Source organism: Littorina saxatilis, linkage group LG3 (assembly GCF_037325665.1).
Source record: "Littorina saxatilis isolate snail1 linkage group LG3, US_GU_Lsax_2.0, whole genome shotgun sequence".
Taxonomy (NCBI): domain Eukaryota; kingdom Metazoa; phylum Mollusca; class Gastropoda; order Littorinimorpha; family Littorinidae; genus Littorina; species Littorina saxatilis.
The window spans coordinates 22,183,336-22,202,231 of NC_090247.1; the positions used below are offsets into that span (position 1 = coordinate 22,183,336).

Below are 18,896 nucleotides of genomic sequence, written 5' to 3' on the forward strand. Positions count from 1 at the left end.
CTACACAAATCTTTTCAAAAGATTCTAAACGAGAGTAACAAATTACTACTTCATAAGCCAATCTCTGTCACACATTCGTCACTCACAAAAGCATACACCTTTCTTTGCTATCGGTTAATACACAGTCAATCAAACGGACCAATTAGGTCACAAGGAAGATTTCTGCGACCAAAGATGCACCAAAGATGCAATGCACCAACACCGTCATTATTATTAATCATTAGGAGTGTTCAGTTTTATGGAACAACCAACAAAACCCATTCCAGATAGGACTAAAAGCAAGTAACACCCATCAACACAGATAAAACTAAAACTGACTGGCACCAAAATGAAAGGATATGGATTGTCACCGGCTGCATTGGTGTCTGATGTTGACTCCTCTGAAGCTTCCTCGGACTCGGGCTCTGAAAACAGATCACATCCAACTTACAACTCAGGAAAACCCCATGTCTAAAACCATCATCACAAATGTTGGCATATGCCCAGCGTAAGAACCACACACAAGTAAAGACTAGTATTTCCATCAGTTACTTTGATTTTACCGTACTGTTGTAGACTATACTGTTGTAGACTAAATAGTAAACAGCTTTCTTCTATAAACTGAAAACAGGGATATCTTGACTTGTTTGTTTAAATTCTTCTTCTTGAGATCCACCTGGATGACAAATATTTTGGAGTTTATAACCAGAGAAATGCCCCTTCTCAAACACTCATCTTGACAAATTATCTCCCCTAATTCAGGATTTGGTGTTTGGAAAACTGACCAGTGCCATACATGTACACTAAGGTACACTCAGGATTTAGCGTTTGGAAATCTGGTGAAATGTATAAGCACCATACATTGAACTCAGGATTTAAGTGGTTGCAAAGCTGGTGACATTTATAATATTACACAAAGCAGAATTCATTACTCATTTACTGTGAAGATTTCTTCAATCACACCTGCCCCACGGGGATGTAGCTCAGTCGGTAGCGCGCTGGATTTGTATCCAGTTGGCCGCTGTCAGCGTGAGTTCGTCCCCACGTTCGGCGAGAGATTTATTTCTCACAGTCAACTTTGTGTGCAGACTCTCCTCGGTGTCCGAACACCCCTGTGTGTACACGCAAGCACAAGACCAAGTGCGCACGAAAAAGATCCTGTCATCCATGTCAGAGTTCGGTGGGTTATAGAAACACGAAAATACCCAGCATGCTTCCTCCGAAAGCGGCGTATGGCTGCCTAAATGGCGGGGTAAAAACGGTCATACATGTAAAAGCCGTGAGAGTTTCAGCCCATGAACGAACAAACAAACACCTGCCCCAGAGACAAGGCACATTAAAAAAAAACAAATAATGAACCTTGCACACTATTGTTATTTCCCTGTTGGACAACTCTGACCTTGCTGGGGCACAAAGCCGTACTGAGTCAGGTAGGCCTGGATGCTGGACAGCTGTTTGAGCTGAGTGTCGATGACGCCAGAACACACCTGCAGCGTCTGCTCAAACTCTCGGCCTCCATGACGCAGCTCCTTCAGCAGGTTGCTGGCATTTCCCTGCAACGAAATATGATCAGGAATTACCAATCAAATATTTTGTAGAAAAACTTCACATACAAAATCTGAAACAAATGGGTCTAGAAGTAGAAGACAGTGCAAATCAATCTTAATATTTTGTTACAAAAATGTTACATGCAAACATCTTCAACAAATAGGTCTAGAACACAAAGCAATTTTAAGATTAAATTGCACTGGTAGAACTTCTTTGTACATTTATCAATAAATGATCCCAAACAATCTCGGAATAATGATTGTTCATTGCCGTCTTGTCACTTGCGTTTTGAGTTGCCTGTAGTAGTAAGTTATTTCATCTGAGCACGGGAAAGAACATATCTGTATGCTTATCTACAAAGAAAATAAAGCAAACAGTGACCAAAAGTGACATTTTATTTCAAACACAAGAATGCCTCAAAGTCAAATCTAACTTCATGTTGGTTTCAGCAATACTCTCTAAAAACAAGAAGAGCAAACGCTCGATCGAGTCACTTTCGCAGTTCTGAATATTATATGAGGCATCAGATGGACAGGAAGAAATTGCTATTCACAACACAATGAGTCACGTTCACATAAAATTTGAGCCCGGTCACTTTTATAGTTTCCGAGAAAAGCCCAACGTTAAGTTGTGTGTTGCCGAACAGAAAAGGCTAGTTATCTCCCTTGTTTTTCTGATAACGTTCGTAAAAGGCTACAGATGTAAATACTTTGATGTAAAGAATAATCCTACAAAGTTTCAATCACATCCGATGAACTTTGTCAAAGATATAAAATGTCTAATTTTTCCTTTGACGCTGACCTGTGACCTTGAAAAAGGTCAAAGGTCAACGAAACCATCGTTAAAGTGTAGAGGTCATTGGAGGTCACGACTAAACAAAATATGAGCCCGATCGCTTTGATAGTTTCCGAGAAAAGTCCAACGTTAAGGTGGTGTCTACGGACGGCCGGCCGGCCGGACAGACAGACTAACACTGACCGATTACATAGAGTCACTTTTTCTCAAGTGACTCAAAAAACCTGTTTCTAAATTCTTCTCCTAACACATGTAACTGCATGAATATGAACAAATTGTCTGACAAAAGTATCATAAACATAAATTTCCTAATAAAGTTTATACATTAATACAGTATTATACTGCCTTCATGACTTACTTAAAAAAACAAGTTTTTATCTTCCAGTTTCACTGCTCATCACTTGATTTCTTCTAATTTTTTAACAGAAATCTTATGAAACTTGAATGAAACAGGGAAGTTTTTCACTGGGCGCTTTAATCAACCACTTACAAACTGTACTTATCTTATAAGAAACAAAAAATACCATTACCAACGAGTTACCTTCACACTTTCAACATCTTTCTTACGATCTCGTAAGCCTTTCAAGGCAAGACGTCTGTCGTCACATGACTGTTTTCTGTCACTGTCAGCATCCAGCTTGCTGTGAATGTCTCTCACTCCTAGGTCCACGTCCTTCCCAAGTCGCCTTAGTGAGGTGAAGAAACTCACTCCATTGTTTGCGCCCTGCTTGTTGAGAGCATCCATTTCGTTCTGCAAAACCATGGCAAATGATCATTCACTGATTGAAGAATCACTGCAAGTTGTCTTCCTCTCGGACGCCCTTTCAGTCCTTCAGGCCCTAGAGAACGACAAACTCCCACAGCTGGCCAAAGCATTACAGATGGTCAGACAAACCAGAAGAGTTGTCCTCCAGTGGATACCAGCACACTGTGGGATACCAGGAAATGAAAGAGCAGATGAGCTGGCGAAAGAAGGAGCCGTGGAAGACCAACCTGAAAACAGTGTCAGCTTTAGTGAGCAGAAGACAATCATCAAGGCATTGATGAGGCCAAGGACAAACAGAGATGACTACCACACAATGTCCAGAGAGCAGCAAGTCAACCTCATCAGGCTGCGTACTGGCCACAACAGGCTCAATGCTCACATGAACCGAAAGTTCAAGCTGGCGCCATCACCAACCTGTGCCTGCGGTCAAGAAGACCAAACAGCGGAACACATCTTACAGCGATGTCCCTTACTAGATGAGGAACGAAAAGAAGTGTGGCCGTCACCAACTCCCTTGCAGACCAAACTATACAGCATTCGACAGGAGTTGGAGAAAACGACAACATTTATCACCAGTGCTGGACTGATCATGTAACTTGCGAACGCCAAGAAGAAGAAGAAGTTCTGCAAAACCATGGCAAATGATCATTCACTGATTGAAGAATCACTGCATTCTAATAAATAGATAATTATTCTGCAAAAAATATATACTAAAATTTCTAAAACTAAAACCCTTTGTTTAATGTTTATATTGTTCAGGTTTGCTGTGAATTTGATGGAATGGAAGTTATAGGGATGTCACATACTGATTGCTGAGTGAAACTGAAAGTAAACCTGAAAGAAGAGTGAAGATTCATTATGAATTGTGATGAACCTCAAACATGAACAGAAGACTGCATGGACATTTACATCTTGATTGCACTTGTACTTGTATAAAAAGTGTGTAACTCCATGCTACCACAATGGCACAAAATGTAAAGCCGCGAACATCAGCATTTTACAGCCAGAAACAGAACACCTGCATCATTCATTTGATCACAAGTTTTCCAGAGAGAAAACTAATGTGTAACGCACGTACACATGATTTTCTCATTTTCTAGTAATTCTGGTTTCTACACACACTGAGTCAGTGAGTATGACAGTTGAGTGTGACTGACACAGTCACAAACAATGAAACATACACAGAGACTTCACCGACTCAGACACACACACACAGATACACACACGAACACGCACAAACACACACAAAAGTTACAAGCACCCTCACGCATACACAAATACGACACCACAAAGAATGCAAAATCTGAAACAATCATGCTGAATCAGTGACTGAAATATTATTAATATTATTAGTGAAAAGAATTTTCAACAAGAACACCTGCGTCACTGTTTTCAGACGTTTTCCCGCCCTGTGCTCGATGAAAAGCATCAAAACAGACACACATAAAGTGTTTAACTTGTGTACCTTAATCTGGTCTTATTCCGGGGTATAACAATGGAAAAACTCCTTCAGAAACTCGAAGATCACTTTCACTCGCAAATTTCAAGTTTTGCTTTCAAGTTCAAACATGGCGCTTACTAATGACGTCACTAATCACGTGATCATAGTCACATGATAGTATGAATACGCCTCCCTCTGCGAATGGGACCTCTAGCAGACGATTCTTTCGAGCTTGGAAAGGATTATGTTGTTTGCGTTGAAAAACATCGAAGTGCCCAACAATAAATGAAGGAAATTAGCTTTTCTTTTGAACGGTAAGTGTACTTTGTCTTCTTTAACTATACAGCAACAATTTTTAAAGTAAAACAACGAGAAGGAAAGTTGAAAAGCTTTTGTTATTGCCGGGGTCGGGTGCACAATGGGATAACTAGGTTATTCACAGTGAGGCGTCTGCTGTTCGGATACGCCCCCCGCTTTGTTTCGGACACAACGGGCGAATAATCTGGAAAATCTCAATCTGACACAAGAAAATACTGAATGTACTAAAAATAATCATTCCGAGACCGAGTGAAACCTAAAAAAAAGTGTTGGTATCCCCTCATGCAGTTTCCCACCTCCACTCACTGGCGGTGGTACACGGACTCATTATATTTTGCTGTGACATTTAAGTGTAGCCTTTAATTCTGCAGTAGAACACGCTCACTGGCACCGGCTCATAATTAATCGATCTTATACCCACAGTTAACTTATCATTGAAGTAATCACTAATCAAACAGTTTGAAATCTCAGAGGTAGTGAAATGATGGTTACTTGAAATAATAGTGAGTGGGTAGGGTCGGAGGTGAGCGGCGGGCGATAGCTTCATACTAAAACAACAGCCCCGGACACACGGCCCGAGAGAGAGAGAGAGAGAGAGAGAGAGAGAGAGAGAGAGAGAGAGAGAGAGAGAGAGAGAGAGAGAGAGAGAGAGAGAGAGAGAGAGAGAGAGAGAGAGAGACGCTTTGACGCTTTGACACTTTATTGTCTTTAGCTAATAAAAGCCTTTTAGACAAGGTAAAACAACAATTTCTGCATCATTCATAAAAGGGGTAAAAGGACGAATGAACAAAACATTAATAACAACAAAAACATAGCAAACTAGTTCATGGGTACGGACAAACAAACACACCGACACGAAAGCCATAGGTAAAAAAAAAAATATATCTAAGACTAAGGGTAAAAAGCAAGGTATAGTATGTACACACAAAGGAAAATACCGATCCAACAGTTAACACACACTCATAAAACCAATCAATCTGCAGACCACAAATATTTAAAACCAATAAACCACTAGTCGGCGTTACCCTCGCGTGGCTAGTAGGGGAACATGTCTAAATACATATCTATACAAAAACAACAATGGCTGCAGACGAACAAACACACACACACACATACACACACACACACACACACACACACACACACACACACACACACACACACACACACACATATATATATATATTATATACGCTTATATAGACTACACCCGCACACGTGTAAGTCCACGCGTATACATGTACACGCAACCCGATTTAAATGAGAAGACCATCCAGTCCCACATTTGCGTACGTAAAAATTACATTATACATAATTTCAGCTTGACTCATCTGGTTTCTTTTTGCGCATGTGTGAGAGAGAGAGAGAGATAGATAGAGAGAAAAAGGATGAGAGAGAGAAAGAGAGACTGAGAGAGAGAAAGAGAGAGAGAGAGAGAGAGAGAGAGAGAGAGAGAGAGAGAGAGACACCGTGTACACTGATACACACACACACACACGACACACACACACACACACACACACACACACACACACACACACACACACACACACACACACACACATACATACAACGCCGTGAACTGTCAGTTATCGCCGATAAGAGTTTATCTCGATCTGCACCGTCTCTTCAATCGATCTTTCTTCTCCGCCATGCATATAAGCCTGAAACGATCATGTTCCCGTTACACTGTATCGTCTCTCTTGCGTGATGAAAGTTGTGACATACAATTACCAGGCCTGTCTATTTTAGAGATCTATACAAATGTAATCAGTGAGCGAGGCTCGGTGAACGAAACGGGCCGCGACAAACATTTGATCAGGATTTCATTTGCCGTTCTGCGTGTTTGATTGTAATCAGTTGAGATTGCGTGTGTGTGTGTGTGTATGTGTGTGTGTGTGTGCGTACGGCGGTGTTCGTGCCACAGTGTGTGTGTGTGTGTGTGTGTGTGCCGCGTGCGTGCGCCGGTGTTCGTGTGTGTGTGCATGCGTGTGTGTTTGTGTGCGTGCGTGCGTGCGTGTTCGTGTGTGTGTGTGTGTGTGTGTGACTACGGTGGGTAAGTGTAAGATACTTTTATCGGGTTATTCTATTCGCAGTGCGGTCAAGCTTTGATACTCGTATTTCTTCTTTCTTCTTCTTCTTCTGCGTTCAGGGGCAGAAACCCCCACGTACACTCGTGATTTTTGCACGAGTGGGGTTTTACGTTTATGACCGTTTTCACTCCGCCATTTAGGCAGCCATACGCCGCTTTCGGAGGATGCATACTTGATATTTTCGTGTTTCTATAACCCACCGAACTCTGACATGGATTACAGGATCTTTTCCGTGCGCACTTGGTCTTGTGCTTGCGTGTACACACGAAGGGGGATAAGGCACAAGCCGCCGGTCTGCCCCACCAGGCGGTGGCGGCCAGGATTTGAACTCACGACCTTCCGATCATGAGGCCGATGTCTTATCCACTAGGCCTCTGCGCCCGTCATACTCGTACATGTATTTCAAAAATTGTTGCTACTTTGGATGATGTTGCAACATTTCACTTTTAACTCTCCATTTTTATCATTTGGTCAAGTTTTGACTAAATGTTTTAACATAGAGGGGGGAGGGGGGGGGAATCGAGACGAGGGTCGTGGTGTATGTGTGTGTGTGTGTGTGTGTGTTTGTGTGTGTGTGTGTAGAGCGATTCAGACTAAACTACTGGACCGATCTTCATGAAACTTTACATGAGAATTTCTGGGAATGATATCCCCAGACATATTTTTTCATTTTTTCGATAAATGTCTTTGATGACGTCATATCCGGCTTTTTGTCAAAGTTGAGGCGGCACTGTCACACCCTCATTTTTCAATCAAATTGATTGAAATTTTGGCCAAGCAATCTTCGACGAAGGCCGGACGTTGGTATTGCATTTCAGCTTGGAATAAAAAAAAAATTATTTGATGAGTTTCGTCATTAAAAATCAGAAAATTGTAATTCAATTTCTTTTTAAATAAAACGATCCAAAAACAATTTCATCTTATTCTTCGTCATTTTCTGATTCCATAAACATATAAATATGTTATATTTGGATTAAAAACAAGCCCTGAAAATGAAAAATATAAAAATTATGATCCGGCTTTTTGTAAAAGTTGAGGCGGCACTGTCACACCCTCATTTTTCAATCAAATTGATTGAAATTTTGGCCAAGCAATCTTCGACGAAGGCCGGACTTTGGTATTGCATTTCAGCTTGGTGGCTTAAAAATTAATTAATGACTTTGGTCATTAAAAATCTAAAAATTGTAAAAAACATTTTTTATAAAACGGTCCAAATTTACGTTCATCTTATTCTTCATCATTTCTTGATTCCCAAAACATATAAATATGTTATATTTGGATTATTATAAAAACAAGCTCTGAAAATTAAAAATATAAAAATTATGATCAAAATTAAATTTTCGAAATCAATTTAAAAACACTTTCATCTTATTCCTTGTCGGTTCCTGATTCCAAAAACATATAGATATGATATGTTTGGATTAAAAACACGCTCAGAAAGTTAAAACGAAGAGAGGTACAGTAAAGCGTGCTATGAAGCACAGCGCAACCGCTACCGCGCCAAACAGGCTCGTCACTTTCACTGCCTTTTGCACTAGCGGCGGACTACGTTCAGTTTCATTCTGTGAGTTCCACAGCTTGACTAAATGTAGTAATTTCGCCTTACGCGACTTGTTGGTTACTGCTGCAGTTGTTGCTGTATATTTTTGTGCGCACAGTATTGTTGTTGACGTTGCTGCTGCCGTTACAATTATTTGGATGATTACACCATTGTCGCCATGCATCATCTGAACATTGCAACAACACACACACAAAATCCGCTATTCATGTCTGAAACTGACCTAAATTATTTTTGTTTCAGGTTGGGCCAACACTACGAATGAGGCGGACGGTGATTTCCTTTAAGCTGTATCACAGTGAGCAGTAAAATATCAAACACTGGCCAGACTGACTAATTGATCAAGAAAATTGTCTCAGCGATGGCGAACCACCGCTTCAAACAAAAAGACACTCAACGACACTCCTCAGCAGTAATGTTCATCTATATCCTGCTGTGCATTCTCTCGATTCTCACACCACAGGCTGTCTGTGAAAGTACTGAAACATGTGGAGGTGATTTCACGAGTAGCTACGGGGTAGTGGTGAGCCTCAACTACCCGCTAACCTACCCGGTTGATGTGGGGTGTATTTGGCACATCCACCCCAACGAGACGCAGACGACAAACAGAACGGAAGTGGGTGTGACGTTGGACTTCCGGCGCTTTCAGACGCTGGATGGAAATCCTGGTGACGTGGAGACATTGAGAATCTTCACCTCTGACCCCAGCAACGTCACCTCCACGCAAGTAAGTAGGGATTAGTTTTGGCTTCTTTTTTTTCGGGCGTTAGCTTTTTACATTTAGTCAAGTTTTGACTAAAGTGTTTTAACATAGACGGGGGGAATCGAGACGAGGGTCGTGGTGTATGTATATGTATGTGTGTGTGTGTGTGTGTGTGTGTGTGTGTGTGTGTGTGTGTGTGTGTGTGTGTGTGTGTGGTTGTGCGTGTGTGTGTGTGTGTGTGTGTGTGTGTGTGTGTGTGTGTGTGTGTGCGATTCAGAGTAAACTACTGGACCGATCTTCATGACACTTTTCACAAGAGTTCCTGGGAATGATATCCCTAGACTTTTTTTCATTTTTTCGATAAATGTCTTTGATGACGTCATATCCGGCTTTTTGTAAAAGTTGAGGCGGCACTGTCACACCCTCATTTTTCAATGCAATTGATTGACACTTTGGCCAAGCTATCTTCGACAAAGGCCGGACTTTGGTATTACATTTCAGCTTGGCCGCTTAAAAATTAATTGATGAGTTTGGTCATTAAAAATCGGAAAATTGCAATCAACATTATTTTTTGATAAAACAATCAAAAAACAATTTTATCTTATTTTTCATCATTTTCTAATTCCAAAAACATATAAATATGTTATATTCGTAATAAAAACTAGCTCTGAAAATTAAAAATATGAAAATTATGACTAAAATAATTTTTTCGAAATCGATTTGAAAACAATTTCATCTTATTTCTTGTCCGGTTCCTGATTCCAAAAACATATAGATATGATATGTTTGGATTAAAACCAAGCTCAGAAAGTTAAAAAGAATAGAGATACAGAAAAGCGTGATATCCTGCTCAGCGTAACCACTACCGCGCTTTTCTGGCTTGTCAATTTCACTGCCATTGCCACGAGCGGTGGACTGACGATGCTACGAGTACATACGGTCTTGGTGACGCAGTGCAGTGCGTTCAGTTTCATTCTGTGAGTTTGACAGCTTGACTAAATGTTGTATTTTCGCCTTACGCGACTTGTTTTGTCCTTCTTTGTTTTAGCTGGGGTCCTGATTTGGCCTAAATGGTCCGCTGGACCCATTAAGCAACAGTTAACTAACTAACTTCTTTTAGCTGTAATTTGTGCTTGGCAGTAGATATTGATTTAGTTCAAACAGTACCGATTTTAAATAGTGCCATGCTGTGATAACACCGTATGTACATTTCTCAATCTTAAAAAAACAAAGAAATAGATACAGTAGATTCGCCGGCTTGATTACACAGATGTGTGTGCAATGTGTTTCATGAAATCTAACGATCACATATTGTCCAGGGGCGGGGATGTAGCTCAGTCGGTAGCGCGCTGGATTTGTATCCAGTTGGCCGCTGTCAGCGTGAGTTCGTCCCCACGTTCGGCGAGAGATTTATTTCTCAGAGTCAACTTTGTGTGCAGACTCTCCTCGGTGTCCGAACACCCCCGTGTGTACACGCAAGCACAAGACCAAGTGCGCACGAAAAAGATCCTGTAATCCATGTCAGAGTTCGGTGGGTTATAGAAACACGAAAATACCCAGCATGCTTCCTCCGAAAACGGCGTATGGCTGCCTAAATGGCGGGATAAAAAACGGTCATACACGTAAAATTCCACTCGTGCAAAAAACACGAGTGTACGTGAGAGTTTCAGCCCACGAACGCAGAAGAAGAAGAAGACATATTGTCCTTCTCATGAGCTAGTTAGGAATCTAAAGACGCGATGGTTCCACATATCAAACAAATGAATGGTTTTTAATTAGTTTGACAATCCAAGTTTCACCTGAAGCTGGCTCAAAACCTTTAGCAACACGGATTTGTCACACATGAAGTTTGATTTGTTGTTACCCAGCTTGTTAAGAATGAAAAGTCGCGAATATGATGAACAAGAGTGATGTCTGTGTTTTCGCCGCAGGAGGCAATACGTTGAACGGAGAACACTTACGTTTCAGGTGTAGGCCTATAATATAATTATATAAGTGTAACATAATTTTAAGTATTGGAAATATTCTTAAGGAGAAGATAAAGCATTCTAAAACTGAGAAGTGATCAAGGCCTCTATTACAGCGATTTCTCAAAGTGCCTGATAATGGTTGCTCGCAATAATTTTCACGCATTGATTTGACGCGTGGTTTAAACGTCCGACTTCATACATTTGGATGCTGCAACATAGAATGCACATTTCGAACAAAATAAGTCTTCCTCTCTATGTTGGAGTTAAAAAGAAAACAAGTCGCGTAAGGCGAAAATACAACATTTAGTCAAGCTGTCGAACTAGAGAATGAAACTGAACGCAATGCAATTTTTCAGCAAGACCGTATACTCGTAGCATCGTCAGTCCACCGCTCGTGGCAAAGACAGTGAAATTGACAAAAAGAGCGGGGTAGTAGTTGCGCTGAGAAGGAAAGCACGCTTTTCTGTACCTCTCTTCGTTTTAACTTTCTGAGCGTGTTTTTAATCGAAACATATCATATCTATTATGTTTTTGGAATCAGGAACCGACAAGGAATAAGATGAAAGTGTTTTTAAATTGATTTCGAAAATTTAATTTTGATCATAATTTTTATATTCTTAATTTTCAGAGCTTGTTTTTAATCCAAATATAACATATTTATATGTTTTTGGAATCAGAAAATGATGAAGAATAAGATGAACGTAAATTTGGATCGTTTTAATAATTTTTTTTTTAACAATTTTCAAATTTTTAATGACCAAAGTCATTAATTAATTTTTAAGCCACCAGGCTGAAATGCAATACCGAAGTCCGGCCTTCGTCGAAGATTGCTTGGCCAAAATTTCAATCAATTTGATTAAAAATGAGGGTGTGACAGTGCCGCCTCAACTTTTACAAAAAGCCGGATATGACGTCATCAAAGGTATTTATCGAAAAAAAGAAAAAACAGTCCGGGGATATCATTCCCAGGAACTCTCATGTAAAATTTCATAAAGATCGGTCCAGTAGTTTGGTCTGAATCGCTCTACACGCACACACGCACAGACAGACAGACAGACAGACAGACACACACACACACACACACACACACACACACACACACACACACACACACACACACACACACACACACACACACACATACACCACGACCCTCGTCTCGATTCCCCCTCTATGTTAAAACATTTAGTCAAAACTTGACTAAATGTAAACAAGTCGCGTAAGGCGAAATTACTACATTGAGTCAAGCTGTGGAACTCACAGAATGAAACTGAACGTAGTCCGCCGCTAGTGCAAAAGGCAGTGAAAGTGACGAGCCTGTTTGGCACAGTAGCGGTTGCGCTGTGCTTCATAGCACGCTTTACAGTACCTCTCTTCGTTTTAACTTTCTGAGCGTGTTTTTAATCCAAACATATCATATCTATATGTTTTTGGAATCAGGAACCGACAAGGAATAAGATGAAAGTGTTTTTAAATTGATTTCGAAAATTTAATTTTGATCATAATTTTTATATTTTTAATTTTCAGAGCTTGTTTTTGATCCAAATATAACATATTTATATGTTTTTGGAATCAGGAAATAATGAAGAATAAGACGAAAGTAAATTTGGATCGTTTTATACAAAATATTTTTTTTTTACACTTTTCAGATTTTTAATGACCAAATCATTAATTAATCTTTAATCCACCAAGCTGAAATGCAATACCGAAGTCCGGCCTTTGTGGAAGATTGCTTGGCCAAAATTTCAATCAATTTGATTGAAAAATGAGAGTGTGACAGTGCCGCCTCAACTTTTACAAAAAGCCGGATATGACGTCATTAAAGACATTTATCGAAAAAAAAGGCCGGGGATATCATTCCCAGGAACTCTCATGTAAAATTTCATAAAGATCAGTTCAGTAGTTTAGTCTGAATTGCTCTACACACACACACGCACAGACAGACAGACAGACACACGCACACACACACACACACACACACACACACACACACACACACACACACACACACACACACACACACACACATACACCACGACCCTCGTCTCGATTCCCCCTCTATGTTAAAACATTTAGTCAAAACTAGACCAAATGTAAACAAGTCGCGTAAGGCGAAAATACAACATTTAGTCAAGTAGCTGTCGAACTCACAGAATGAAACTGAACGCAATGCAACGCAGCAAGACCGTATACTCGCAGCATCGTCAGTCCACCGCTCATGGCAAAGGCAGTGAAATTGACAAAAAGAGCGGGGTAGTAGTTGCGCTGAGAAGGATAGCACGCTTTTCTGTACCTCTCTTCGTTTTAACTTTCTGAGCGTGTTTTCAATCGAAACATATCATATCTATATGTTTTTGGAATCAGGAACCGACAAGGAATAAGATGAAAGTGTTTTTAAATTGATTTCGAAAATTTAATTTTGATAATAATTTTTATATATTTAATTTTCAGAGCTTGTTTTTAATCCAAATATAACATATTTATATGTTTTTGGAATCAGCAAATGATGGAGAATAAGATGAACGTAAATGTAGATAGTTTTATAAAAAAATTTTTTTTTTACAATTTTCAGATTTTTAATGACCAAAGTCATTAATTAAATTTTAAGCCACCAAGCTCAAATGCAATACCGAAGTCCGGGCTTCGTCGAACATTACTTGACCAAAATTTCAACCAATTTGGTTAAAAAAATGAGGGCGTGACAGTGCCGCCTCAACTTTCACGAAAAGCCGGATATGACGTCATCAAAGACATTTATAAAAAAAATGAAAAAAACGTATGGGGATATCATACCCAGGAACTCTCATGTCAAATGTCATAAAGATCGGTCCAATAGTTTGGTCTGAATCGCTCTACACGCACGCACGCACACACACACACACACACACATACACACACACACACATACACCACGACCCTCGTCTCGATTCCCCCCTCTATGTTAAAACATTTAGTCATAACTTGACTAAATGTAAAAAGACCAATGAAGAAGGATGCTCACCGCCCATTTACAAGAAAAAAGAGAGAAAAACAAGTCGCGTAAGGCGAAAATACAACATTTAGTCAAGCTGTCGAACTCAGAGAATGAAACTGAACGCAATGCAATTTTTCAGCAAGACCGTATACTCGTAGCATCGTCAGTCCACCGCTCGTGGCAAAGGCAGTGAAATTGACAAGAATAGCGGGGTAGTAGTTGCGCTGAGAAGGATAGCACGCTTTTCTGTACCTCTCTTCGTTTTAACTTTCTGAGCGTGTTTTTAATCCAAACATATCATATCTATATGTTTTTTGAATCAGGAACCGACAAGGAATAAGATGAAAGTGTTTTTAAATTGATTTCGAAAATTTAAATTTGATCATAATTTTTATATTTTTAATTTTCAGAGCTTGTTTTTAATCCAAATATAACATATTTATATGTTTTTGGAATCAGAAAATGATGAAGAATAAGATAATTTGTTGGTTGAGGTTGCACCAGATCGGTCGATTTTCCTTGTTTTTATTAAAATTTGTCTTCTAAAACTAACTTTTTGGAAGGTGTATTAGGGGTAGTTTCTTTGCTCAGATTGCATAAGATTGCTCCATTTTCCTTGTATTTATCAACATTTTCCGGGGGGGGGGGGGGGGGTGGGGGGGGGGGGGGGGGGGAATCTCCCTTGGAGGTTCGGACGCTTCGGGCCCTGAACTAAACGCTTCGCGTTGTCAATCTGTTCATAAAAGAACTTTGGACACCGCCCCTTTAACATGATGTGATCCTCCCTTATTTCTTAGCATCTTAATCTGTTTCATGGACTATTTTTTATTACAGCCGTATCGACAATTTCGCGGCAAGAGTCCAGCCATCCTGACACGCCTGTCCGTCACTGTCAGCAACGAACTCTGGCTGGTGTTCCGGTCGGCACAGAGCCGGGCTCCTGTGACAGGCGAAGCCCTTGGCTTCCGTATCCTCTACCTGGCCAACGGAGCGGACGTGCAGTGCGATCTTAACCCTCTTGCGCACGGGCGGATCAAGAACGACAGCGACAGTTCTCTGTCCTTGCAAAGCACGGTGCGGTTTGAGTGTGACAGGGGCTACCGGATGGAGGGGGAGGTCACGGGTCAGTGCAACCTGGACGGGGATGGAGTGGACTCGGTCAGCCCCCGATGGTCAAACATCCCGACATGCGTGTCAACTTGCCCCACGCCTGCCTCCATCGCCAACGGCACTTACGTCAAGAACGATTCCCTTGACGTCAACTCCACCGTGACGTATTCCTGTGACGTTCCTTATCTCCTCGACCGCCAGGACCCCACCGTCACGTGTGTTCTGGGAGGCAAAGGGACTCCGACGTGGAACAGCAACCCTCCGGGATGTTCCATTCCCACCTGCCTGAGCACTGTCTCCATCTCCTTAACCAGCCCCTCGGGAGCTCTGGTCAACCCCTCGTTCCCCAGTCATTCTGTGCTGGGCGGGACCAACTGTCAGTGGCAGGTTCGCGTGCAGAGTGGCAAGGCGGTCAACTTTAACGTCACCTACTTCGACCTGCCCCCAAGAGCTCAACTCAGTTTCCTGGACTCGGCGACCAAGAGGGTGTATCATGTCTTCAAGGGCGAAGACGGTACTCCGACGGAGAGGAGTTTCAATGTCAGCACGAGCAGCGTGCATGTGGTGTACAATGGTGCAGACACTGCTAGCAGTACGCACCAGGGGTTCTACATCAGTTACAGAGCTGTGGAACCCTCGACTCCCCTCGTTCCTCCAACCACTTCAACCACTGCGCGTTTCTCTACCGCCACACCTGTGAGTTGGATGTGTGTTTTTGCACAGCCGTATAGGATTTGGTCTGTCCAAACAGTTTGTCTGTTTGTTTGTCTGTCTGTCTTTTGGTTAGACTTGTATGTCTGGTACCCTGGGTTGAATTGAGCTGGCATTCGGCGAGTAGCTTAAAATTGTGGTGCATGCGGTGTCTGCTAAACATCAGGTTTCCAGCTCTAGTTTGTTGTCGTTTTTGATGGTGGTGGTTTTGGATGAGGAGGTTGTGATTTTTGTGTCGGTAGCGGTGTTGGAGGTGATTACGTTGGTGAAGGAAGTGTGTGATATGGTGTGGTGTGGTGTGGTGTGGTGTGTGTGTGTGTGCGTGTGTGTGTATGTGTATGTGTGTGTGCCGGTGTGTGTGTGTGTGTGTGTGCCGGTGTGTGTGTGTGTGTGTGTATGTGTATGTGTATGTGTGTGTGTGCCGGTGTGTGTGTGTTTGTGTGTGTGTGTGTGTGTGTGTGTGTGTGTGTGTGTGTGTGTGTGTGTGAGGCCGAGAGAGCAAGACAGACGCAAAACTAGAGACAATGAAGGTAACATATAATATATATATATATATATTTATATATTACGTTCGTTAAAAAACCCAACTATTTTAACTAGCTAGCTAGAGAGAGAGTGAGAGAGAGAGAGAGAGAGAGAGAGAGAGAGAGAGAGAGAGAGAGAGAGAGAGAGAGAGAGAGAGAGAGAGAGAGATCAAATCAAATTTTTTTATTTTTTTATTTTTCGAGGGTTGTGGCATAAGCAATACAACGAGCTTTTTTTCAACCAGCCCTCGCCCAGAGAGGGGACTAATCTAATCACATATTTACACGGATATTAACGTAGAAAAAAAGGTAGAGAAAAACAACAACATATGAATATTTACACATTACATATTATACACAAATATAAAGCGTCGTATATGTAACGTAGTGAAAACAATGCTGAATACACATGCATGAGTAAATGTGTCATTAATTTGAGTGTTTTGTGTGGATATAATGAACACTGATGCTTTGGACAAATGAAAATATAACCAAACGAAGTCTTCCATCACTGTGATTTTTCGTAATTTAACATTAAATACAGTGAAAGGTGTTTTTTGAAAGTATTGAGACTCATTGGGACTCTCACAAATTCCGGGAGAGAATTCCACAAGACGCTACCAGAATAGGCTAAGCTTGATTTGAAGAGATCTATCCTTGGAATTGGGACGTTAAACTTTCGGTTTGGTTTGACTAAGTTTGCAACGAAAGTTCGTGGTGCACGGCCGGAAAGTATTTTGTGAAGGAGCACGCCTTCATTTAATTTAAATCTTTGTTTTAGTGGGAGAATCTTAAGTTTCTTATAATCATCAAATACAAGACTGGATTGTTTCAGTAAAATTAGTTTCAGCGCTCGCCTATGTAAACTATACAATGGTTTTAAAATATTAGCACTGGCAGAGTCCCAGATGGTTGAACAATAATCTGTGATGGTTTGTATATATGCGTTAAAGTATAATAACCTTGAGTGCTGATCTAGAAAGTGTTTAATTCTATTCAACTGATATATTTTTCTGGACATTGTTTTACATACCGACCGAACATGATGGGCCCAAGACATATTATTATCGATATTTACTCCCAAAACTTTATGATCTCCTACCTCCTCTATTGCGTCGTTACCAATTAATATGGAATGAGGATTGTTTCGTATGTTTTATCTCTTTTGTCTTGTTGTTATTAACATGTATTTGGTCTTTTTAGGGTGAAGACTCATGTGGTTATACTCCGTCCAATGAATGAGATCATCTACACTGTTCTGCAACGATGAATAAACTTTGTCTAATTTTTTATCAGTAGTGTGGAGGGTCGTATCGTCAGCAAAGAGTTCGCAGTCATCATTAATACTAAGAGGAAGATCATTAATATACAGGGAAAAGAGTAGTGGTCCAAGGACAGAGCCCTGGGGAACCCCGTATAACACAGGTCTTTTGCTGGATACGGTTGAATTAACGCAGACAGACTGCTCTCGCCCAGCTAAGAAAGAGGAGAGCAGGCATAAGGTTTGGGGTGACATTCTATATTCAACTAATTTTCTTAATAGTAATTCATGATTAATAACGTCGAAAGCTTTAGCAAAATCGACGAATAAGACACCACAGAGTTGATTATTATTAATGCTACTAAGCCAACTTTCAAGAAGGTTTGTTAATGCTGTGTGGAACGAATGATTTTCTCTAAAACCTGACTGGTTGGAATGTATAAGATCGTATTTCTTCAAATGAGTGGTCAAGTGTGTAAATATGTGTTTTTCAAGTGGTTTTGATAAAACAGGAAGAATTGAGATTGGTCTGTAATTGGCGGGGTCAGAAGAACTACCTGATTTAAATAGCGGGATTACTTTCGCCTCCTTTAATTTGGTGGGAAAGTAGGATTTGTCAAGGCACAAATTATAAACATATGTAAGGGATTCTGCAATAAAAGGGGCAGACAACTTCAGAATTTTCCCATCAAGATTATCCAAACCACGAGTACCTGTTTGTTTTAAGCACAACAGATAATGGAAGACTTCGCTAACAGATAGCAGAGGAATGTCTAAATTATGGGTAATATTTTTTGAATTTTTTTCAACTTGTCCAGATTATTCTGTTTCGATCTATCAGTTGTAATTATTTTGTCAACAATAGAAGTAAAATGAATGTTCAGATCATCAGCAGGTATATCAATAACGGAAGATTTTACTGTATCTTTACGAGATAATTGGTTGATCACCTTCCAGATGGCTTTTGAGTTTTGTTTTGAACTGGATGCAGCGAGCTCACGGTAATACTTTCTACGAGCTGCACGTTTCATGGACGTTACTTTGTTTCTCTGTTTTCTGTATTCTTCTTCTTTTCCCTTCCGTTTAAGAAAATCGCGGTAATCAATCGCATGTTGAATGTCGTCTGTAAGCCACTTAGGTTTGGG

General features: G+C 40.7%; 2 protein-coding genes across 2 annotated transcripts in view; one reads left to right on the plus strand and one right to left on the minus strand.

Moving 5' to 3' along the window:
• Positions 1–4,712, minus strand: LOC138961131 (uncharacterized). The gene is made up of 5 exons (XM_070332731.1): positions 4,554–4,712; positions 2,864–3,073; positions 1,379–1,532; positions 319–404; positions 1–24 (listed from the first exon to the last, which is right to left on the minus strand). The coding sequence occupies exons 2-5, from the start codon at positions 3,065–3,067 to the stop codon at positions 1–3; spliced, it is 468 nt and encodes a 155-aa protein (XP_070188832.1). The 5' UTR covers positions 3,068–3,073; positions 4,554–4,712.
• Positions 4,709–18,896, plus strand: part of LOC138961879 (serine-rich adhesin for platelets-like) — a 23,925-nt gene continuing 9,737 nt past the window's right edge. Inside the window, exons 1-3 of the mRNA XM_070333561.1 lie at positions 4,709–4,843; positions 8,742–9,225; positions 14,980–15,951. Coding sequence (XP_070189662.1) covers positions 8,860–9,225; positions 14,980–15,951 — 1,338 coding nt within the window. The 5' untranslated portion in view covers positions 4,709–4,843; positions 8,742–8,859. The remainder of the gene's footprint in view (positions 4,844–8,741; positions 9,226–14,979; positions 15,952–18,896) is intronic.